Source organism: Lates calcarifer, linkage group LG4 (assembly GCF_001640805.2).
Source record: "Lates calcarifer isolate ASB-BC8 linkage group LG4, TLL_Latcal_v3, whole genome shotgun sequence".
Taxonomy (NCBI): Eukaryota; Metazoa; Chordata; class Actinopteri; family Centropomidae; genus Lates; species Lates calcarifer.
The window spans coordinates 9,483,660-9,507,233 of record NC_066836.1 but is presented as its reverse complement, the minus strand read 5'-3'; the positions used below and the strand labels follow the sequence as shown (position 1 = coordinate 9,507,233).

At 44.5% G+C, this 23,574-nt stretch overlaps 1 protein-coding gene across 6 annotated transcripts in view; it reads left to right on the top strand.

Moving 5' to 3' along the window:
* mib1 (MIB E3 ubiquitin protein ligase 1) overlaps positions 1 to 23,574 on the top strand; it is a 52,588-nt gene that overhangs the window by 20,908 nt on the left and 8,106 nt on the right. For all 6 annotated transcript variants that reach the window (XM_018676315.2, XM_018676313.2, XM_018676312.2 and 3 more), the window contains exons 13-15: positions 20,826 to 20,958; positions 22,030 to 22,116; positions 22,637 to 22,795. In XM_018676315.2, coding sequence (XP_018531831.1) covers positions 20,826 to 20,958; positions 22,030 to 22,116; positions 22,637 to 22,795 — 379 coding nt within the window. The remainder of the gene's footprint in view (positions 1 to 20,825; positions 20,959 to 22,029; positions 22,117 to 22,636; positions 22,796 to 23,574) is intronic.

Here is a 23,574-nt window from a genome sequence, read left to right as displayed (position 1 = left end):
ACGCTGCTCCTCCGGTCACCGAGACGGCCAACAGACAAATGCAGAGGCATAACCACATACACAAGCTCCCTCACTCACACTCCTACTGTAGCACTCTGGGGCGTCAAGTCACAACATTAATTTAAACCAGTCATTTAAGTCCTAGAGACTGATTTGTAGTGTAGAGGGTAGTGTTTGAACAGTGACTGAGGGCAGATTATTTTATGTCTCTTTCAGGACTCCACAGCAGTACACTATTGTAACATTTTCTACTGAAAATCCATCCCTGCGCTAATACAAAAATGATCACAGTAGCAGCCACATAAAGAACATTGTGATTATGTGTGTACCTAAGCTTATGGCAGTTGTAGTAAATCATAAGATCACTTAAGTATTTCTGCTATTACGGCAACATCAACCACCTTTCCTGTATTTTAGCCATGCACTGCACCGTTATAGCTTTTTCTCACTGCTGCAATATTTTTTTTATTTCTGCCACAAAACATTAAACTCCTGAATGACCTGTCCTGCCTCACAAAAAGTGTAGCTCTGTCTTTGTGTTAAGACACAGTTAAGTGACATTTATTTTGCCTTTTTTCAGCCCTCATTTCTTCCTAACTAATCATAATAAATGTTCCTTTGACACTATTTTGTAAGGGGAAATTTGAAACATAGTCAGCTGTTATAATTATTGACTTTTTCTGCCAAGCCACAAATGAGGTTCTCAGAGTAGCCAGCGACAGCTGAGGGATATACGGCACTGCTTGTAGACAGGATGGAGGTCAACATAGGGCTAGCTTGATATGGCACACCAGGCAGGTCTATTTGTAACATACACATGCACATTCATGCTTGCACACACTCACACACACACACACACACACACACACACACACACACACAGAGACAGTCTCTCAGTCGCTCAGAGTCAGGTGGCCAGGCTGCTCACCTCGTCTAAGGGCCATAACAGGGCAAAAGCAGGGGGGACGACAGGCACTGAGCATTTGATAATGTCAGCATCTGCTGTGTTTGTCACTCAGACAGCAGGTCATTGCTATTGAGGGCCTGGGAGAAACATGCAGTGCAAGCCGTTCGCTCCTACATGCCTCTTATGTCTTGACAGGAAAGAGAGCTGGACAGACAGAATATCATGCAGATGGGTCTCAATGGTGGAAAAAAACCCAGAAAGAACTGAAGCCTAAAAATGAAGCTTTATCTTGATGTTCCCCTCAAAAAAAGAAAAAAGGAAAAAAGACAAATTTAAAAAAAAAAGATTTTTAGATTTAGATTTTAGATCTGGACTAAGGTGACCTTTTCTTTGTTGTCTATTTTTTTTTTTTATTTGTGAATCATTATAAATTGATTTGATCCTATTTAACAGCTGTTAAAGAATCAGTAACTCATCAATTCAGTTTTGTGTAAATTGTAAATTTTAGCAGGACTTTTGTTTTATTCCTCATAGGCCTTGTTCAGAGAATTGACAATTTATAGGCTACACACAATTATTTTTTGTTTGCAGCTTAAATGTTTTTGATCATTGTCGATAGCCTCTGTTATAAAGAATGCAGATTTTACGTGTTGGTGTCACTGATGTCACCTCAGCTTAGACATTTCTTTTATTCAAAGGAAAATAGAGTAAGTCAGCCCCACTGCCTTTGCATTTTAATCAATTCAGAATGAAGTGTCTTGTATTTCAATAGAATAGAGCTGTCGTACTAGAGTGGCATGCACGCACTTTTTCATTGCTCCACTGCGGGAGAAATTTTGTAGGCATGGATACCTTCCAGCTTGCAGCCGCTAACAACATCCACTGTAATTTAGAAAAATAAATCTGAATTGATGAAGCTATAACTATATATATATGCAGGTACTGTATGTGTTCCAGTTTCACAGTATCATAGATCATCCTTACAAGGTTTATTGTAGTAATGTAATGAAATTAACATAACAAATGTATATTCTGTATTGTTAAGCCACTGATTAGCTAATATGTTGTTTAGAACTGTTAAAATGCACAGGCAGGTTATTTGCTAGTATTTAGAGTCTTATTTGTTCTATGTTTATTATTTCTTCCATGCGCTTTTTCAAGCTAGAATCAAAATGCAGTGAATACTTATATTTAGCAGAGCTGTAATTCTACATGAAAGGGGTTTAAAGAGAGGTAAACCTGTGCTAAAACTGGTGCAGGCCTTGCCTATGATCCAGGCACAGGCCAAAGAGAGGGTCAGAATAGGTGAAAGTGCTAGATATGAATAGCTTGCCATGCAAACTACTCCCCACCTCCCCCCGGCTTCATTTCTCTCTGTGTCTCTGTCCATATTCTGTTGCCTTTATTTGTTTGAAGCAGGCGACAATTGGAATCAGCTGACAGGCCAGAGTTGACCCTGATCCTGCATTGTCACTTTTTGATGGTCTAATCTGACTGCCATGCAGCCCAGCAAAGCATTTGGCAAGCATAGCAAACGTGAACAATGAGAGCAGGAATCAGGGGAAGGGAGGGGAGCACAGGGCAGCCGGGTTGATGCGGGGTGGGGGTGCGGATAAGGGCAGCGGCATAAAGGGAGGGCAGTCATAGTTAAACACACAAGATTGTTAAACACGGAAGCCATATGATACAGCAGTACGCTAGAGCCAGCTTGTGGCAGCAGCAGCAGCTTCAGTGCCTCATTCTGCCTACTCAGCAACTATTTCCTGCTCTTTCAGTTGCATGCTCAAAAAATGGAAAAAAAAAAAGAAGAAAAAAAAAGCCAGCAACAATGGCGGAGTTTTGGTCCACTTCACCTTGCTTTCTTTTTCCCTTGAGCCATGTGGAAGAACTGGAAAAGATTATGGTATTAATGGTCAGGAGCAGCTCCAGCATACCGCTCTCTGCCTGCTGAAGTTGGTGCTAAGTTGCCACTGGCTGAATTTCAAGGGCCGTAATGCAGTAAAATCACCCAATAATGAAAGGAGGCCCTGTTCGTATGGCGATGGCACAAGGCAACTGTTTTGCTCATAGCTGGTGTAGATGGCTAAAGTGCGATAAACTCACCACAAGCCCAAAACACGATTGCTGTCATTTTATGCTAACTCACGTAATTATCCAATAAACTGTTGGATTTAGTTGTTGTTGTTCAATTGTTGGCATATCTTGGATGAGAGGTTTTTATTGGCCAAGTCAGCCAGTTTGAGAAAGCAGTAAGTTCCCTATAGCGTTTATTGCTGCAGTGAGACTGCCCAGAGACAGTATAGCTAATGTATGAGCCTTACCACTCACATTCATGCTCTCTTTTCCCCTCTCCCTCTCTTTCTCCCTCCCTCTCCCCCTCTCTCTTTACTTTGCTTGCTATTTTCTCTCACACTGCGATCACAGCCATATTAACAATTTGCAAAACACAAACACATCCTCAGACAGCGCTGTCCAACATCATTTTTCCCAGAACGAGGACTCGCACCTCACCAAGAATACATACTTCTTTACATTCCATAGCTATCATATGTTCATATGGGTACATAAAGAAGTATGTGCACCAAGGAGGCAATCTTAGGTATGAAATTTTCTCACCTTTCGCCAAGGTCAGGAAGTTCTGAGAAGAACATTTTTCCTCACCGTTCTCTCTCCCAAGTATGGTAGTCTGCACCGTAAGGTGACTTTGAGTGTAAATTCAGTTCAACACTCAAGGCTTTCCTCTGGTTGCCATGTAAGGCTGAACAGCCAGTCCCCCCGCCCCTGAACATAGCAGAAGTTTTGCAGTCCATACCATAGTCGACTGTTACAGTGACCCCCGCTGTCCTCCAGACAACTGGGAGAGACCAGGAGGATCAAAGGGGAGGAATACAGCTCCCTTTTTTTTATACAGCAGTTAGAAGGTGGTCTTTTTCTCTTTCCAGGAAAAAATGTTGAGGAGGTAGATTAAGGAGTTGGACAAAAAAAAACAGCAGCAAAAAAGAGAAGAGTTTTCTCCTTGATAGAAAGTCCTTGGTGGAAGGTGCCTCTGTGTGCACCTCGTCTTGTGTGACAATCATTTGCCGTGTCCTGGAAGCAGAGGTGCACCTATAAGCTGAATGGCCCCCACTGACATACTAAACATTTTCGCTTCTCTCCTCCCACTTCTCGCTCAGTCTATCTCCCTCACTGCCATCTCGTTCTCTTATTTCACCCCCCCACCCCACCCCACCTTCTGTATCCTTTCTCCTTCCCCACCTCTCACTTCTACCAATATGTACCCCTCTCTTGCCTGTCTCTCTTGTGTCAGCGACGTCCCCAGTGGCTAGCTGGAGCAGTTGCTGATGTTTGAAAACGAGGGTGATCCAAGTGGAACAGGAAGCTATTGTGAGCAGGATTTGGGCTTTAGGCGCAGAGGCAGGCCATAGGTCACATGAAGGCGCTAATGCCCACTCAGCACTTGTGGATTGGTCCTGGTTATACCCCCCACCCACCACCATCACCACCACCCCTCTCTTTCTCTCTTTCCCTCTCTCTCTCTCTTTCTGCACCCTGTTCTCCCTCTCTTCCCACACTGTTTTTATGGTCAGCTTTTCTCACTTCCTCTTTACTCTGATCAAACCTCACCTGTCTGTGTTTACAGTGAAAGCAGCTGTTCTATTGCGGTGGGGGTAGAACAGATCAATAACCATTTGCATGGTAGCGAGAATTATTCAGCAAGCCTCTAATGAATCTTTGCCCCAGACCAACACATTCCACAAGTCCACACTGCCTCTAACCACGCTAAGCTAGCCGGCTGGCTGAATGCTGAGGCAATGGGTGTAAATCGAAAAATGGATTAAGGGAGACCAGCTTAGGTTTGAGTTTGGAAACTGGGTGGCAGAGAGCTGAATAAATGGGAAAAGTGGTGCAATGTTTTTGCAGTGGAAGGGTTTGGAATAGTAATGAGGGGAGGTTGAACTGGAGGTGACAGTTGTTCTCAGCACAAAGATAGGGTTGGGCAGGTGGATGAGCCCGGTCCTAAAGGTGTGACGTCCTGTTTAGGAAATGTCACAGCCACCCGAGAGGGTGAGCAAACAGGAGAGAGAGGGGGTGAAATTCCTTCCTACACACAGCGGGATGGAGGTTGGGGAACGTAAACCAGCGAATTAGCCCGGTGGTTGTTATGTCTGTTCTGGTTTGGGCGATAGCACTGCAGTACTGTGTGCCCTGCATGCCCTGCCTAGCCTATAGCAATCTGTTACAGAGAGAGAGAAGAAACTGGGTTACTACCCTAAATGCTGTGGGTTCAGCCAGTGACACACATCTACTCAGCCAACCATTGCTGCCCAATATCCCCTCCCACCCATCCTCACCTTCCTCACCCCCCACCTCCCCCCACCACCCACATCTGTGTTAATACACTTCTCACAGCTGTGTGCCGTCAATCCGCTTTTCCCCCCGTTCAGAACTCCCGACCTGCCCGCTGTTCATTATTCTGATGCTTCGTCATCCCTCTGGTCGCCACATTCCATCCTTCTGCCCCAATCAGCCAGCCTTGGGTTTAAAAGTGCGACGTGTCCTCAAACTTACCTCCCATCAATTAAGAATGGCAGTGACCTCCCCCGCCCCTCAAGTTTAATTGAAAAGTGGTCTGGTAAGACCAAGAAAGACAGAAAAAGATATTTTTGAAAAAAGACAAAAAATAACACATTAAAAGTCCCAATAGTTATAGTATCCTTAGTCATGGTGACAAAAACGTCTTGGAAGGTGTCGGATGCAGAGGGCGAACTGTGCATAAGGGAACGTCTCTCCACACCAGTGCAGGTCTGAGTTAACGAGTCCGTCATTAGATAGCGGCAGGGCTGCAACCATGAAGCCTAATGAGCCAAAGAGCTCTGCTGCTGCAGCATGTCCGGCCAGTGCCAGGAACACGAGAGAGAGAGAGAGAGAGAGAGAGAGAGAGAGAGAGAGAGAGGGAGAGAGAAAGAGAGAAAGAGAAAGAGGAGAGGGAAAGAGAGCAAGACAAGAGAGGGAGGGAGGGAGAAAGAACAAGATGAGAGAGATAGAGTGGAGAGTGCAAAAAACAGGGCTAAAATCCATGTGGACCATAGCAACTCCCCTGCCTCCCTTTTCCCTGTTCCTCCTCCTCCTGCATCCTCTTCCTCTCCATACTTTTGTCTTTTTTATAAAGCCTTTATTTCTTCCCTTCTTCTAAGACAAGAGGAACAAGAGGAAAAAAAAAGCCCAAAGGTGCTCTCTGGTTAAGTTCTGTCCCAGCGCTGCTGCTGCTGCAGAACAGTACATTCCACTCCCCCTTTCGACTACGCGACTCACAGGCAAACCATGCGGTTAATAACTGATCGCATCCGAAGAGGAGAGAGGGAAGAGACAGGACAGGAGACGTCAGGGCCCGTCAGTGGTAAACTCCGTCCGAAAGCGAAGGAAGAGCATATATTACCTGTCAGATCAGTTTCTTATCTGAGCTGCTCCTCCTTCTCTTCCCCTCCTCTCCTCCTCTTCCCGTAGTGAAGAGAGCCATAATGACCTAGAGAGCGCTCCAGCTGCTGCAGCCATCGTGTGTGCCGGGTGCACGCCTGACTCGCTGAATCAGCTTCTATGATTGGGGGGAGGAGGGGTGGTGGCGGGCGGGTTGAGTGCCAGAGTCAGAGAGGGAGGGAGGGAGGGTGTGGGGGGGAGAGAGAGAGAGAGAAAGGAGAGAAAGCGGGCATGCATACAGACACACACACACATGCGCACACATTCCCACACATTCCCACACAAACAGAAGTCATACCTTTAGAAGAGGAAGACGTAGAGCTGACATGAAGAGCTGCCATTTGGAAAAAAAAAAAAAAAAAAAGAGGGAGGGGGGGCAGAGAGAGAAGAGGGAGAGAGAAGGAGGGGTAAAAAAAATTCTGCAGCACTCTCCTCTCCATCATGTGCATTCTGAGGGAGAGAGCTGGGAGGATGCCCTGGTCGGTGGAGGAGGCAGAAAGTATACCAACCGTCCTCCCACCCTGCCTTTTTCTTATTCCATCGACACACACGCAGCCCCAGAGCTTTATCCTGCTCCTAAAATGCGCTTTTATTATTCAGTGGAACTTTATACAGCAGCTTAGAAGATGGAGTTTACTGAATGTTTGAGAGCAGAATTGTGATAGAGGTATTTAAAAAAGAGGTATCTGTGCCTCTGCGGTAGAAGACAGCTGTACTTTTAATAGTCCCCCGCGATCCATGCAGATTTGATTACCATTGTCAGGGGCTAGAGATGAAGGAGATTGCAATATCTTTTTGGTATTTTGGGGGTTTAGGAGGGTTCTTTTTTTGCACTTCTAAGTCTTCAATATGCAGCTTATGCATTCTTGAAAGTGCGCTACAAGGGTCACCTTTTTTGCAAGGAGGAGATCAAGCCGAGATGCTGCTGCAGTTGGGAGGGCAGGGAGCACAGGAAGAACACAGTGGCAGCAAATTAGGGAACAAGAGGCCAACTCGGCCGGCGGCTTCCTACCCCACAGCGTGAGGGGCTAAGCTAAACGGTTAGCACTTTGTGGGAAGCCAAGCATGTGAAACATGCCTAGGCCCCTGTTGCCGGGGCTGCTCCTGTGTCTTGTCTCACCACCTCCCTGACCATATTTAGTCAAGCAGTGCAAAAAATAGTTCCCGCTCCGCTCCACTCCACTCCTCTCCTTGCCTCACCCCCCACCCCACAATCCCCTCTTCCATACCCCCCTTCCTCCCTCCTCCCCTCTCTCAGCAACTGTTGGCTACAGGCTCCGGGAAGCCTCCCCTACGGCTCCCTGCCTATCGATTCCACCGGCCTGGAAGGAGAGAGGAGCGTTAGGCCAGCTAGCCCCTGCTACCATTTGCTGCGCTATTTTTAGTAGCTCCAAATAAAGTGGTCTCTCGTGCTTCCACTTGTATATTCTTGTTTCTCCCCACCACCACCACCACCTCCCCTGCTTTACATCCTTCACCACCAACTCCACCGCCTCCTCTGATACCACCCCCTCACTCTATGTGTCCTTTTGACCCCACCCCCCCGCGCCCCCCTCACCAGTCTCTATCATTCTTCTTTTTAAATAGACCTGGAACACGCTGCTTATGGTAGAGCTTCCGTCTGCTCACCTCTATACTTAGAATAACTGCATATTCGAGAAATGGAGGAGAGAGTAAGGCTGAATGTGTAGCACAGAGAAGCGTGGAGGGTGTTAGACAGCAGGAAATATTATTGTGTTTTCCCATTTATTTATTTATTTATACTGCTTCTGGCAATGCAGGGAGACAAGTGGCAGCCTCACCTCTGAGGCACTGAAAAGTTTGGGCTGCTTTCTCTCCTTTTTGAGCTCTCATTAATTTTCAAGTGTCTTTTTCAAGCTTTCCCGAGGCGCGGCCACTGAAGAATCTGTTTAATTAGTTGGTCTCATCATGGGGCACATCTATACTGTACGGAAGCAACGTCCTCTGTGCCCTCCTCTCTTTTTTTTCACTCTCTCCTCTTCTCTCCTCTTATACCTCAATGACAGCACACAAGTCCTCTTACTTACCCCACCTGCATTTTAAAACTGCAGAATGCCCCAGGATGTGTAAGCCTATGGTTTCGCGCACCAAATATGCTCTTTAAGTTAATCACACGAAAACCAGACTGTGGCATTTCACTTGTAAAGAATGAGACTGTGAAAACTCACAAACACCCTGAATACACCGTGAACATTTATCAAAGTGTATTTTCACAAGCCAGAAAAATGTCATGCAGTTCTCTGGTCTCTTGATTTGATAAGCCTTTTAAGAAGCTCACAGTCATTCTGCCCTCACTCACAGTTATTTCGCAAGCCTTCATGGTGGAGATAATTCTGCATAGATTTAAGTGTGCAATTTAATTAATGTATTGTCACTGCAATTTATAGCTTTTCGATTACATTATCTTTACGGCTGTTACAAGAATTGACCATTTGCGAGATAAAATGGATTCCCAGCTAATGTGTCTGCTCAAAACTTGACCTTACACGGCCAATCAAAGTGCAGAATTGCAGCTGCGTAAATGGCAACTGTAAATGTCCACCTGTTATTGCACTGCAGCCTCTACATTTGCGCACCGCTTAAAATTGGACTAGGGGTAATTTTCCAGACAGCCTTTTCATGCGCTGTGTATAAGTTTACACGCGCAGTAAATGCACTCACTGGACGTGCACGTTTGAACTTGGGTGTGTGTTAAACTCCCTACTCAGTTGGTTAAGGTTTCTGTGGTCTATAACTATCTCCATACAGGATGCCCTTGTGTGTTTTGTGTATCCCCTCTGCGGGTCTCCACCCTCACTGTTCCAGCCACCCAACCCACCAGTTTAATCTCAATTACAACCCCGACATCCCATCTGCCCCTGAAACTCGGCAGCATGGCTTACATCTTCCCTCCATGATGAATAGCATGGGGGCTGAATGTTTAGCTGAGCAGTTAATCGATCAATAAGAAAAGGGTCTACTAATGGATGTGCTTTGTTTCACTAAATGAAGGGGTGGAACGGGTGTTTCTTTCCATGAGTACCGCTTAAGACATATTGCCATTCAAATTAAATAAATAAATAAAACAGATTGTTGTTAAATCAGGCATCTGCATGTTTTTATGATGCTTTATATTGCTCTGCAGTGCAGGTGGAAACAAATGCAACATTAATCAGCTGATTACAAGTTATTTGTAGAAACTTAGAAGAAGACTTTATTTTGAAGATGCAAAGCTTTTTTCCCCCTGTTGTTATTTAGGAATTGTGGATGGATGTCATTAGGATTTTTGACACTGATTAACAGAAAAAGGGCAAATAAAATAGTCTCTGTAATTTGATGTAACTGATTGCTGGAGTATTCACCCTCCACATATATTTCTGATTCTCCTGTTAAGTCATCAGCAGTGACGCTGGTTCTTTGTAGAAGTTTTAGAAAATGTGGAGAAAATGGAGATCACCGGGTCTGTATGGAGGGGCCCACTGCTGGCTATTCAACCTGTTAATGCTGTGTTTGGTAAACGTCAAACACTGCACACTGGCAAAAACACATAGTCCCCACCACCCCCGCCATGAAGCATGATGGTGACCACATTATGCTGTGACGATGATAGTCTGCAGCAGGCCCTGGAAAGCTTGTGATCAAACATTTCTGGCAAGACTTTAAAATGGCTTGTTACTCACGGATCCTATGCAACATAACAGAGCTCTGACAGTTCAGAAAAGAATAATGTCCATGCAGACTTGCTCACTAAGAATTGAAGCTATAATTGCCGTCAGAGGTGTCTCTACTAAATATTGACTTGAGAAGGTTGAATACGATCAGTTATTTTGTTTTTTATTTGTTCTTAATTAAGGCAAATTTGTAGTGATTTGTGTTCACTTTGATGATAACATGTCTTTTTTTGTTTTAGCAATTTCAATAAGCCTGATCACTTTCACCACGATTCAAAGTTGTAAATGTATAATACATGGAAAAAAATCTTTTCAGACACATTCTATATTCTTCGGTCTTTCTTTCTCATTAGGCAGCCCTAATGAGAGCTCATCCCTCTGATTTTACTAAAATGAGAGGTAGGTCTCCTTTTGGATTGAAAAGTTGTGTTCAGGGAATTCTTGTTAGCTTCAGATGGTGATGACGTCCCTGTTTTTTTTTTTACTTTGAGCCTCAAGCCCGCTGGTGAAGTCTTGGTCGGTCTTTCAACTAGTCTTAATTCCTTCCTTTCTGTGTGCCTGCCCACCAGTCAACATCATAGAGGGATTAGAGCTACTTCTAATGAGTCCAGTTTGTCCTTTTTTTTTTTTTTTTTTTTGAGAAAATCTGCATGCTCCTCCTCCATCAGTCTGGCTCTTCCTTGTGCTTACTTTATCTCTCTCATCAGTTCTTTTCCTCTTCCTCCCCCACCCCCACCCCCCTCCACACTCTCCTGTCCCTCGCCACCCCACCCCCCTCCCTCCCTCATCCCTTTACACAGTGCATCATTTGAAGAGGTGAGGCTGTTGAGCACTTGGAGGAATAAAAGTGATTTATGAATGGGCCAGCCTACCTGGGTGCTGGAGGGGGAAGCCAGTGGCAGTCAGGCTCTCTGATCCAGCAGCCCATTGTTCCCTCCAGCCTCACTGCAGGGGAAGCTCCTCTGCCTCTCCTGCCTCTGATCTTTTACCGTGCCTTACTGGCGCCGCATGTTACCATTAAGTGACTCACAAACTGCACAAATACCTGTGCACTGCAGGGGCGCGTATGCGTACCAGACCATTTTCTCACAGGCACACACACATACACACCCACAGTATACTGCTTACAGTCTGTTTATTTATATGCAGTCGGCCACTGAAGTGAATGCCTGCGTCCTCATGCACAGGTTATATTGTTATGCTTAACCTGAAATAGGCTTTCATGATTGAAAGTTTGAATTTTCCCAGATTTTAGAAGTTAACTGAGGTGAGAACAGCCAGATGCACCAGCCAACAACTTATCAATAAAATAAAGAAAGGTGACAGGAAAGGTGTTGTAGCTGCTCAAGACGGTGTACAAGTTCCTCCTTGTCACCATATGTTCGTATTTAGTTATGCACACATTCACACAATACGCGATTCTAGAATATAATGGTTTAATAAAGTAAAAATGAAGAATGATGTCACTTAGGCATAGAGATTTGGTTACTAGTTTCTGTGTGTTTAGCTGCCGTGTGTCTGATCTGGACATGTTTGCAGAGTAATATATGATAATTGCTGATGGCAGGATGGTTGACACAATAAACGTGGTCAGAGGAAAGGGTATACACAGGTGCTCTGCTGTAATTCATTAAAAGATAAGTGATCGCAGAGATATGTCAGAGTAACCTTTGGAATCCAGATGAACTCCACTTGAGTGAGTTTGTGTAGCCCGCAGTGGGAGGTAATATCCCTTGTAATACTGGACAGTTATTATAACATACTCTGTGTAGTCTGGAGAGATTGACCCCTCTGATTTAATTTTTGTAATTACATATGGCTTCTTAGTATTATCTGTTGGTATTCTCTTCATTTGTTCAATTAGACTCTGCATTGTGTTGCTGTAGCTTATTCTAGTTAAATTACTCACTGACGAGAACACACATTAAAGACGTAGTGCAGTGACAGGTTCATTCAGCAAGCCAGGGTACCAGTTTGCTGCAGCGTGTGCTGTGACTTAATTGAAAAGTCCCCCCAATCCTAGAATCCCTCCCAGTGTCCACCTCTCTATGAGCTGGGACCAGTCCAACAGATCAGCCAGAGGACAAGCTGATACAAGCCCCAATCCCCCTGTGGCCAATCAGAACGCCCACACTTCTTCCTAGGGCTGGGCCAACAGTGGCTCTGAGCCAATAGATAAGCTCAGCCATGCTGTAATGCTCTGTCTGTCCTGTGGCATGCTGAAACATTGAGTCCTGGCTGCTATGTTGCCATAGCACATGTTGGGAGAGGGCGGGGTGGGGGCAGCAGAGGGAGGCAAGGATGGATGGATAGAGGGGAAAGAGAAGGGAATGAGGGATCGAGGGATGGATGGATGGAAGGAGCGAAAGGGAGGGAGGGTGCATCCCTTACTGAAGGGACTCAAGGACATAAAGAGCTTTTGGGAAAGTGACTATAGCATGCAAAGAGAAAAGCTTGCATTGTGAAGCCACCATAAGCCATGTTGGTATGTTTTTTGCCCACTTGCCAAACCTAGAAAGAGCAGGATTTATTTGTGGCACTTTAAGTGCCTCAGCAATGCAGGTAATAAATATGACAGAGCAAGGTGATGTACTTCCACAGCACAGCTGTCAGGCATCTTTAATATTTTCTCCCCCCATTTAAAAACAAATGTAGTTTATCTATTTACTTGATATATTGGAATAAGTAATAGAATTTATTTGGGCTTTAGATGGTACTTTAACATCAGTGATGGCACTTCGGTTTGTGTTTTTTATGAAACATGCTGCACATTTCTTAGCTGAGTAAGCGCATGTAAAACATCGTTATAAACCATGTGGTATACTGAATATGGTTTCTCTCAATACAAAACTTAAGAGAATGTGTCACTGCCTTTTTTAACCTGTTGGTTACTCAGTGTGTTTTAATGTTCTTTTTATTTTTTGTATATTTTCTTGCTTTCTATCTCATATACCTAATATGAGTATGAATGTTGTCCTGGGTTTTAGTCAGGGATGTCCCAGTCGTGCTTTTGTGATCACAATCCCCATGCTTTGATATTGAGTATGTGTACAGTCAGTCAGATGCTATACTTTTAAATTAGATTTTAGAGCAAGCAATCTCAAGGGAAAAATCGCAAATTGATCAGGCTTTACATATCAAGCAGTTGACTTCATTTTTAATACAGTGACAAAATAATTTAAGGAATACCTGGTCACACATCACATCGGTCAGCGGTTTTGAATTAGTAAAAACAACAGTGCAGAGATCCTTTTGAACAATATCAAAATGCAATAGACCAGGGGAGCTTCAGACTAAAGTGTGAACCCATGCTTATTGTCCCATGTCCAGCCATATACAATTTTTGTCACCGGAAGGGGTATTAGTAACCTTAATGCACTCTAAGGGACATATTCAGGCCGATGTTCACATCTAAACCAAGCTAAGCTGTTGAATAATGCAGGCCATGTTACCCTGGTAACCTGTGCGGACACCCAAGTCAATGGCTCCCATGTAAATGCGTTATGACAGGTCAGAGAGGATAAGGATTTGTGTTTGTTTGTGTCTTTTGGTGTGCTCATGCATGACTGTGTGTGGATTCTTGCGTACAAACATGCAAAGAATACTGAGGAAAATTGGCAATGGCGAAGCACTCGCTTTCTGGGGGGAAAAAAAGCATTATATTAATGGGGGTTAGGCAGAGCAGCTCACATACAAAACAGTAGGAGAAAAACCTTCATTGCGCAATCTGTAGAATCATGGATCTGTGTGGAATACGTTCAGGTTTCTATGGAGCCTTATCAGTGCAATATACAGTACACTCATACAAGCTCCATTCCCCCACCATTAACAAGTTGTCTGTTAGACATTTTCTCTTCTGCTCTGGGGCATATGGCCTGTTGTCTCAGTGCTTAGAGGAGGCAGTGGCTGATACAAGGCCCTTTGATCCCCATTATTTCCCACTGCAAACAATGGATTTTAATTACCAAATCGCTTGTTCAGCCTCAGCTTCTTCCTCTGCATATGTGCCTAGAAGTGTAACTGCCAAAGCAGTCAGACTCATCAGCTGCAATACGGCAGCTTGTTTGTGTCACTTTGGATCTGGTCTGCCAATTACTGTGCTAGAGAATTTGATGATGTGTTATCTTCTGTTTTTTTTTCTCACTGCATTTAAGGGGCTATACTGTTACTGCAGGCTTTCTGTGTACGTACAGGGACCATTGCAGGTTACAACATACAGAGATGGAACGTTTAAGGGGGAGTGAGGGGGTTAGTGTAATGCATTTGTGGGGGCAGAAAGGTGGGAGGCAGGCCAGAGGAGCAAGGGTTGATTTAAAGTGGTAGATCTGCCGTGAGACTGTAGATCACGGGAGCCTCTCAGACTGTCTGCCTATATGGTGACAGTGTGGCAGGCTGCTGAGTGGCTGTCGATCGAAGGACCTTCAGAGTGGCTGAATTCTCCACCGCTCTGCAAAGTCCAGAGTCAATCCCTCGGTTCTATTTACCGCTCTGTACCTCTGTGTGGAAACACCTGCAGTTAATTTCACCAGGCAGGAGTAAGTTTAGAGTTGTGCTCCAAAGAAACTGTGAAAAGAACTTTGCAGTCACAAAATGGCCAGCTTCTCAACCCCAATAAAAGAGTCATTGTCAGTCAGATATGAGACACTGGCATCACAGATAAGGGGTCATTTAGATGCTGTTAGGTGGATGAGCTTATGTCTAAAAACCTGAGAGGCAACCACTGACGAAGAGACTCCAGAAATGTCTGAAGTCAAATTTGCTGCAGCTTGTAACTTTGCTACAGGAGTTGCTTCATGGGACTATGACGTAACTGCACAGACTATTGATTAACAGTATCTCTGCACTGTAGAAAAACACAGATGGAGCATACGTGATGTTACCCATAGGCTTCTTAAGTGATGTACTGAAGCCCGCATTCGGGCTTGTTGCCCCCATCTTAACAGTTGCCAGGGCCGTAAAATCAAAATATCAGCAAAAGCTACAATTTACTTTTAACTGCAGCATATTAATGAGCTCCGATACCAATGAGCATACTCATCAATATAAAAATAGTACATATACATACAATAACCCGAACAGCATTAGTGATATATTTCTGTGTCAGAGAGCGTAGGTGTACGTATTGACCACTAAGTTTCATTTTCATGAATTTAATTTAGGCGCTGCAGACAGAGAAGTGCTGTATTTGTTGCAGGTCGTATGAGGGGGCACTGATCTGTATCATCTACCGGCTGTTGGTAGAAAAGGGAGTGAGCAGGGTGAAGGGGTCAGAGATGATTTTCTTTGCTCTGTTAGCAGCTTGTTTGAGGTGCAATGACTGTAATAATAGGAAAGAGAGGCCAGTGAGTTTGGACGCTCCGGTGACAGCCAAGTCACTCGAGTCTGTTTGTATCTCTGGCTGACAAGCGATTTGAGCTACCATTTTCATTGTCAGTGCTTTGTATTGTATACTTTGTCTTATGTCAAGTCAACCGTTCAAAAATGCTAAAATTACCAAATCCTGCCATTTGATTTTTGTCCCTTTCAAGTTGGTTATTTGCACATTGTCAAAGTGTATTCACTCCGTTAAGTCGGCTTCTTGTGAGTCATGTTCATACAGCGGGTTTTTCTTTTTTCCCAGCCGTTTCCCAGATTTGCATTTGTAATAGACTGAAAACTAATGTAGAACCTATTACCTTACAATCCAGGTCTATCCAAGCCTGCACGAAAAGTGATGTTCAATAATTACCTGGTTGTTTTATAGGTAATGATGCTACTGAAAAAATATTCTATAGAGTACGCATGATTTAGGTGTCTCTTTACTCTAATATAATCTGCATGTCCTTGCTTCATTTCTCATTTCTTCTTCATTTCTTGCTTTTTGGGTAAAAGGATGTATATTACTGCTATTATGGCTGGTGCTGAAATGAGAATGAGACTTTTTCAAGGTACTGAGGAGAATAAAGTGCAAAGGAAGAGTAGCATGGGAAAATAATTGGGTCATCTTGAACCAATGGGACATTAACGCGCCATTGGGCTTCTCTGACTGTCTTGCTGCCTCCTTCTTCATAAATTGCTACGAATCAGGACACCCCATAATACCAGGTGATTTAAGGCTAATTAAAGCTAAGCCTTTATAGGCTCCCACCTACTTCCCAAATGGACAGACAACTGTACCATAGATGTTTGAGAATGCACCTGGCATCTCCTAAACAACCTTCAAGGCAGCAGCAATAGCTATAGTGATAACCAAAACATCATAGAAATGCACCCCTTTCCCGTCTTCCCCTTCCCGGTTTATGCAAATAGTCCTTAATAAAAGCATGCTCACTCAGGGGCCTCAGGTACAGGCAAGCAGGGGAAGGTCACATTGTAGGGGAAAATTATTCTCTTCACGGCATGGTAATGAAAGCCTTTTTTATCGAGCAGTGCCAGTGAGGTTCTTGTCCTCAGCTCTCTGCTGCACTGCTGGCCCCGGACGCTACCTGTGTTTATTTACTCTGTCCACAGCAGGACAGCCAGTAGCCGAGGGACCGGTCCCGACGGAAGTGAACTGGTAACTAATTGCTTCTAGGGGTGGAGTGATGGCCAGGATGAATTTTAAGGGATCTGAACTCCAACCAGTTACATTTGCATGGGAATAACAGGCTGCTTTAATTAATTTTCTAGTGTCTGTTGTGAAGTTGTGCCTGCTTCATGTTTGTAAACACGCATATATCTGAAAAAAAAAATGCTATACGAGAGCCAACATTCCCATTCAGAGCAGCATGTTTTCACATCAGTGAAATCCTAAACAGTTTTATAACTCTAACCCTCGCAGCTGCCATTGAGTTAGGGACTCTGTGCCTTCCAGACCTCTCACACATGATGAAGAGCACCTCCCTGCCCTGAGTGGAAAGGTGTGAAGGGGGAAGGGGGGGCTTCCAGCTGGAGTTAGTGTGTTGCATTTATGAATGATTTGTTGGGAACAGGGTTCACTATTTCAAGGGACCTCAAAATATCGATCCTGTCCCAGATGAGCTGACACCTCATGTATCGTCTGAAGTCGTATCATCTGGAAATGCTGCTCCAATAAGGATTCTACATCAGGGAAGAAAATAACACCAGTTTTTGGGAAAGGATATACAGACAAACCTCATGTGACCAACTGAGTTTTCGAAGCCAGTAAGATCAGGCAACTAAAAACATTTTTCACAAACAAATTTCAACTAAAGGCCCATTTACTAGCTTTTCTCCAAAGGCTTACTGATCATTTTCATGGTCAGTTCTATAAAGGTTTTTATTTTCCCAAGGCAGGTGGCACCTTTTGGCGACTAATTTCCAATGCAGAATCCGGATCTCCTCTCTTGAGCTTGAAGCCTTAGTTAATGGCTGACGGTATGCCAAACACGTCTCCTACATCAGAGTAACCATATGTTTGTGTGCAGCCATTAATCTCAGGCTGGATGTTGACTGTTCCCGTTTTGCCCTGTCCTACCCGAGTTATTGTCCCCCGACTCTCACTTCCTGTTGTAATAACGGCTACTGACCACCACACAGATGGCTGTCAGCCAGGCGAGGGCAGCAGAAGGGCCCTGTCGACCCCTGCACACACACAGTGGCAGCAGCGCGCACACACACTATTAGTTCACTTTTCTTACATGCAATGACAAACGCCAACACACACAGAGCTGAGGGCATCAGAAAGCGTCCTGGTCAATGACAAATTGCAGCCCAAGACAACAGGCTCCCGGTGTAGCTCTCCTGAGGGACTCTTGAGATCTCTCACAGGGTGACCCAGTTCCATCATGTCTCCCCTTCTCCCTCTCTCCTCTACCGTTCTCCCTCCTCAGCTGCACATCCTCCTGCTTTCACAGAAACCATTGCATTGGTTTTTAAGTTCAGCTGTCATAAGGAAATCCTCTCTACACTCTAAATATGATTCCTTCTCATAGCAGATTTTCAGTTGTCCAAATGTTAACTCCCAGGTCAAGTTGGTGCCTTCTGCTCAGTGAAAGGTCTGCAGCCTGAGCTGGCCAGACTCACTCTCCTCTTCCATCTCCCTCCCACTCAACATCCTACCTCAAGAGGCAATACACAGTTTCTCTCATACCCCCCTCAGTGACTGCTAACATCACTTACCCAAGAGATAAAAAAAAAACATCTAGGATTTATTTCTTGGTTCTTAATTCACTCTCTTTTTTCTGCCTTTACAGCAAATAGCTTAACTGCAATGCAGCAGTGCCAGTATGGGGCATTAATATTAATGTCCGCCCATTTTGCCCAGCGTGGCAGGGAGCCTGTCAATCTAGACTTCTATTGGAGGGGCTCCCTACACCAGCAAACACCTGCCCAGCACTCAAGTGTCAGGGTCTGACACTAGAAGGCGCCAGTCTGCTCCTTTAGTGTGGGAGGCATGCATTCATTGGCCAGTTGTTCTACATATAGGAGATATTTCCAGCCAATCCAGATTGCACAAATGTTATGTATTGCACCAATAGGAGGAAGAAAATGGGCACAAAAAGAACAAAGGCTTCATGTGGGACAAATGCCCTTGATTCTGTTGATAGAAAAAAAACCTGCATTCCTGTATCACCTATCAGTCTTTCTAGAAAGAAAGCTAAAATAGTGTTACATTTAACCACTGGGAATAAGTTTTATGTTATAGCTTCAGGCAAGAAGCTGATGTGGCAAGGTCTTTTCTTGAATAATTTGCTTGTTTAAGTCTCAACTCCTGCCCAGTGGGAGCACCATGGATGAAATTACTCAAAAGTCCCCCATGAGATGGTAAATCTACAATACGCAAGCAAATAGTTCTTTGTAACAAAGGCGACATATTATGAATGTGAGATTAGGCAGAATGGGTGCGGTTGCTATCACATTTAAGCAGCGCTCCTCTGCATTAAGTGGTTGAAGATGGCTGCAAGCAATGCAGGTGTGTGTGTGCGTAAGCCTCTGTGCAATGAGAGGTAGAGAGAGAGAGCGAGGGAGCCTGGGATCAGTGTGCTGCGCTGTTCATCACTGCAGCAGTACACCAGCCCAGGATCTCTGTCCGTACAGAGGTGCTGACTGCCTGCCCCCCTGCCTCTCTGCCCCTCTCTCTCTGCTTTCCTCAAGAGGGTGTGCTGATGATGCTCTCTTTCATTACTCCAGAAGGAGGGGAGACGAGCTGTAGGTTTAGCAAAAACCTGCAGGGAACCAGCCATCCTGATTGCCTTCAGTCTGAAAGCTTGCCAGCGTGTTGGTTTGCATTGGTTTGCTTTCTTTTCTCTGTCTTACTAGTCACCCGTTTTCATTGATTATGCAGTCTGTGGCCTTCCTGTCCTGTGCTCGAGCCCATTTCCTCCCTGTACCGTTATAGACTCTATTTACCTTACTATTGTGTACGTAAATACTCCAATGCATGCATGGGGGCTGTTCAGCCATATCAAAATCAGAGTAAAATCTGCTGCCTCCTTTTGTCGCAGTTCAAAGATATGCCCTGCGTGATTATTCAGGGTTAATCAAGGTCAGAAATGTTCCCTCCAGCGTTGCTGCTTTAATGCTTATTGAAAGTACATTGTGTACCTAACTACAGACGACATACAAGAACAGTCCAGGGATACAGTTTGGGCTTTTAAGTGTCTTGTTTCACATTCTGTAGTATTTGCAAAAATTGACGAGTTGTTTGCTGCCTTTACTTCTCATCAGATATGCTTCGGCGATGCTCTGCTCATACACTAAAATAGGGATGAGTCTCATTTCAGTACTCTCATGTACCTTATGCCTGGGTTCATGCCCATGAGCTAAAGCAAGAAGAGTGCAAGGAGAAATAGGAGTTGGGGCAAAGAGATAATGGATGAGTTCAAACGTTCAACTAAAGCTGCCATTCAGAGAAACCTATTTGACTTAGTAAGAAGAAGGGTATTAACTCACATGTATTTCATTCCAATTACAGTCAAATCTACCTCTTCTGGAGATTTTCTTTTTTCCCAGCAGGCTTTTTTTGTTATCTTTGTATTTAATAAGGATTAGAAATATGTGTGTGGCTCCCTTTAACCAGTAAAACTGAAGTCTCTTTTCTTCAATGACACTGTGGGGGAGTGACAGTCATCCCCACTGTGACACTGTGACTCCCTTTCAGCCTTCCTCTTGTACAATTGCCTTTGCAGCCACATCTTTCCTTGGCACACATCCTCTAAATGACCTTCAATGGCACAGAACTGACTCTCTCTTTTTGCCACACCAGGCCACTTGTGTTAAACAGCACTGTTTAAACAATGGATTTTTTTCCCTCCTTCCCACCCTGTGTGTTTCTTCCCCAGGAGGAGACCTGAGTGAATGCAGCTAAATCTCGTGTAATTACCATTTTGCTTCCCAATGATAGGCGCTTTTGCGCATCATCAAGGGAAAAGTGGCTTCCCTTTTTAACCGAAGAGATGGTTAGGGGGACGGGTACTCTAAAATAACACGCAGCACTTGTACCGCTCAAAGCCTGATGTAAATAACACTCTGCTTGGGAAAGCTACTCCTCCCTAAGTTGATTTAGTATTCTTGTCCCCATGTGTGAAAATGGGATATGCTCTGCTGTAAAAAGGGGAAAAAATGTATGGAAATATGCTGTGTATCAGCAGTACAGACACTGTGATGTGTTTACTTCCAACAGCTTGTGTCTGACCCCCACGCTTTCATACAGCGCATGAAACATTCATTCACGGATATATGAATTTTGGAATCACAAAGGGTCTGCTTTTCATCAGTTTAACTGCACTGTCTTGACTCTTTTTAGGGTTTTTCCTTATGTTTCTCTCTTCTGCTTTCTCCTCTCTGTGCAGTGCCATGCGTGTGCTGCTATCCAAACTGCCGAGGCCTTGGATCGTGGACGAGAAGAAGGACGACGGTTACACCGCACTGCACCTGGCTGCCCTCAACAACCATGTGGAGGTGGCTGAGCTGCTGGTGCACCAGGTAACAACACACCACAGCGCTTGCAGACATACAAATAGCTGATTTCAATGCATGCTTAAGCACTCAGTCTGACAATAAAAGCATGTTATTCTTGCTCTATAAGAACAATGATTAGCCCCAAAGCATAGCTGCATCAGCTTAGCCTGCACTCCTGGCTTTTCCTGACCACAGACCATTAAGAGCAGCTTCCACTGCACTCCCTGCAGCCAGCAAGCTGTAGAACCAGTAGAAGCTGCTATAACTGCTTTTTTTTTTTATTGAATCCATACGGTTCACAGGGCCTCCAGGGGTAATCTTTAGTGCTACTGGGCCCTCGTGTCCTCCTCCTCTTGCAATCATAGGTGTGTGCTCTTTTTTCCCTTCTGAGATTGCAGGTTTAACTCCCCAAAGACTAACACATGCAGGAGTTTTTACGGCAAAAGTCACCTGACCACGCAGGAACTGGGTTAATTAGGATATGGTGCAAGGCAGCAACGTTGCTGCAGCATTCCAACGCATGAACGTTCGCTGTGCAAGCTACCTTTCAGCGGGGACGGCCCTTTTTCCCAAGTCCCTGCAATGGGCTGGTTCGCAGTGATGGCTCAGCTTTCTATTCAGAAATTGCACCACACTACAAGGTGCACTGCAGATTCCCTGCCAGCCAGCCAGCCAGTCAGTCAGTCTTATTACTTGGGGATTTCACACACTGCCTGATCACAATGCTTATCTTCCCTTCCACATCTCCTCAGCTGAGGTATTCGCAATTGGAAATGACAATCACATGCAGTGTTATTGTGGGATGCGTTTTTTTCCAGCCCCCTAGGTGATACTTTGTTGGTCGGCAGGGTTGAAGGAAGGAAGGTTCTTTGTGGCACATAAAGCCAGAGAGGTTGTTACAGTCTTTTATATGTTAAACATTTTTTAAAATTAATTTAATTAGCTCTTTGTTTTCTGTTTATATTTGTCAATATTTATCACTTGTCTCACACCTCTATGCACACGTGTGACACATTATGGTTGGTTGTTAATATATGCACAAATCCCCATATGTTAATTGTGTGTGTTTGCTTCTGTCTTGTTTCCACCTCCCAGGGCAACGCCAGCTTAGACATCCAGAATGTCAACCAGCAGACGGCCTTACACCTGGCAGTGGAGCGCCAGCACACCCAGATAGTCCGGGTTAGTGGGGCCCCTTCTTTCTCATCCTCCTTTTTTCTCGTTTGTCTTCCTCATTTTCCCTGTCACACGTCGCCCTCAAACTGAAGATCCTGGCTCTAGTTTTCTCTCTTATCAGTCCCTCATTGTGGACCATCCACAAGAGGGAGTAGAAGAACATCAGTGCAGGCCCCGCATTTAATTTACATGGTTGGATGTCCTGCAGTTAAATGAGGTCCTGTCTCAGATGCTGTGTAGGGCGAAATGCTTTCCGAGGCTGTGTCTCGGTTAGAGTCATTTGGTGTAGTATTGGATTGAGATTGCCACGTTGCCATCTTGTGGACTCAAGAAAAAATGCACTCTATAATCGGGGAATACAATACTGAGGCAGTTCATTGTAAGCAGCAACCTTATAAACCAGCACTGTGGCAAAACTGATTGCATTGTAGCATAAAATTAAATTAGTTTTATGATGGTTCCTAGAAATTCAGTTTGAATGCCTGCTCATTTAACTCTTTTTATGTTTATATGTTTCTTCCAACAGCTGTTGGTGCGGGCAGAGGCCAAGCTCGACGTGCAGGACAAGGACGGGGACACACCACTTCACGAGGCACTGCGTCACCACACACTGTCCCAATTGCGACAACTCCAAGATATGCAGGATGTCAGCAAAGTGGAGCCCTGGGAACCCTCTAAGAACACAGTAAGGCATCACAGCATCAGGGTGTCACATACATAAAAATGAAACCGCTCTGTGAATGCTGACTACAGCACAGCACGTTAAAAGAATTGTGACTGGCTACCTGCCGTTACTTATGGCTCTTTAAAACATTACTCTTTCCATCCGCATTTTATACCTGCTTTTTCCTGAGAAGGGATTCTCGAGTCTTAGCCAGCAAAACCCCACAGAACACTAGGAAAGACTGGATGCCGCTCTATTGCAGGGCTGATGCACAAACCAAGAGACAGTTTATACTGGTATACAGAAACCCTGTGTTTGACACAGAATACTGAACCTGTTGCAACTTGTTGCAACATTTTCACTCAAGATTTTATTATGTTTTTGAGATTGAAGAACAGAAATAATGGTTGAGAGAGCACAGTGGTTCTAGTAATCCTATATTAGCTGGGATCCGACAGTGTTGAGTGAGACTCCTTCTGACTGACCGCAAACATGGGTTTTTACTTTTTAGACATTTTGCAAACATAAAGAGAACACACAAACTACACAGTAGGAGAAATACTGTTTTTGAAAGCATTAGGCCCAGTGCGCACTCACCTTCATCACTATAATGCTTTTCCTCTGCAACACCACCAGTGATTAGAGAGGAGTATAATCCTGTCGTGGCTTTCAGCATCTATGATTATTGGATATTTTGGCAGCGCTCTGCAGGACTTGTATATGCACCAGTATGATGATGAGTAGGTGGTTCGCTGCCCAGTGTGTGAAAAATGATGACAGATCACACCTAGACAGGAAGC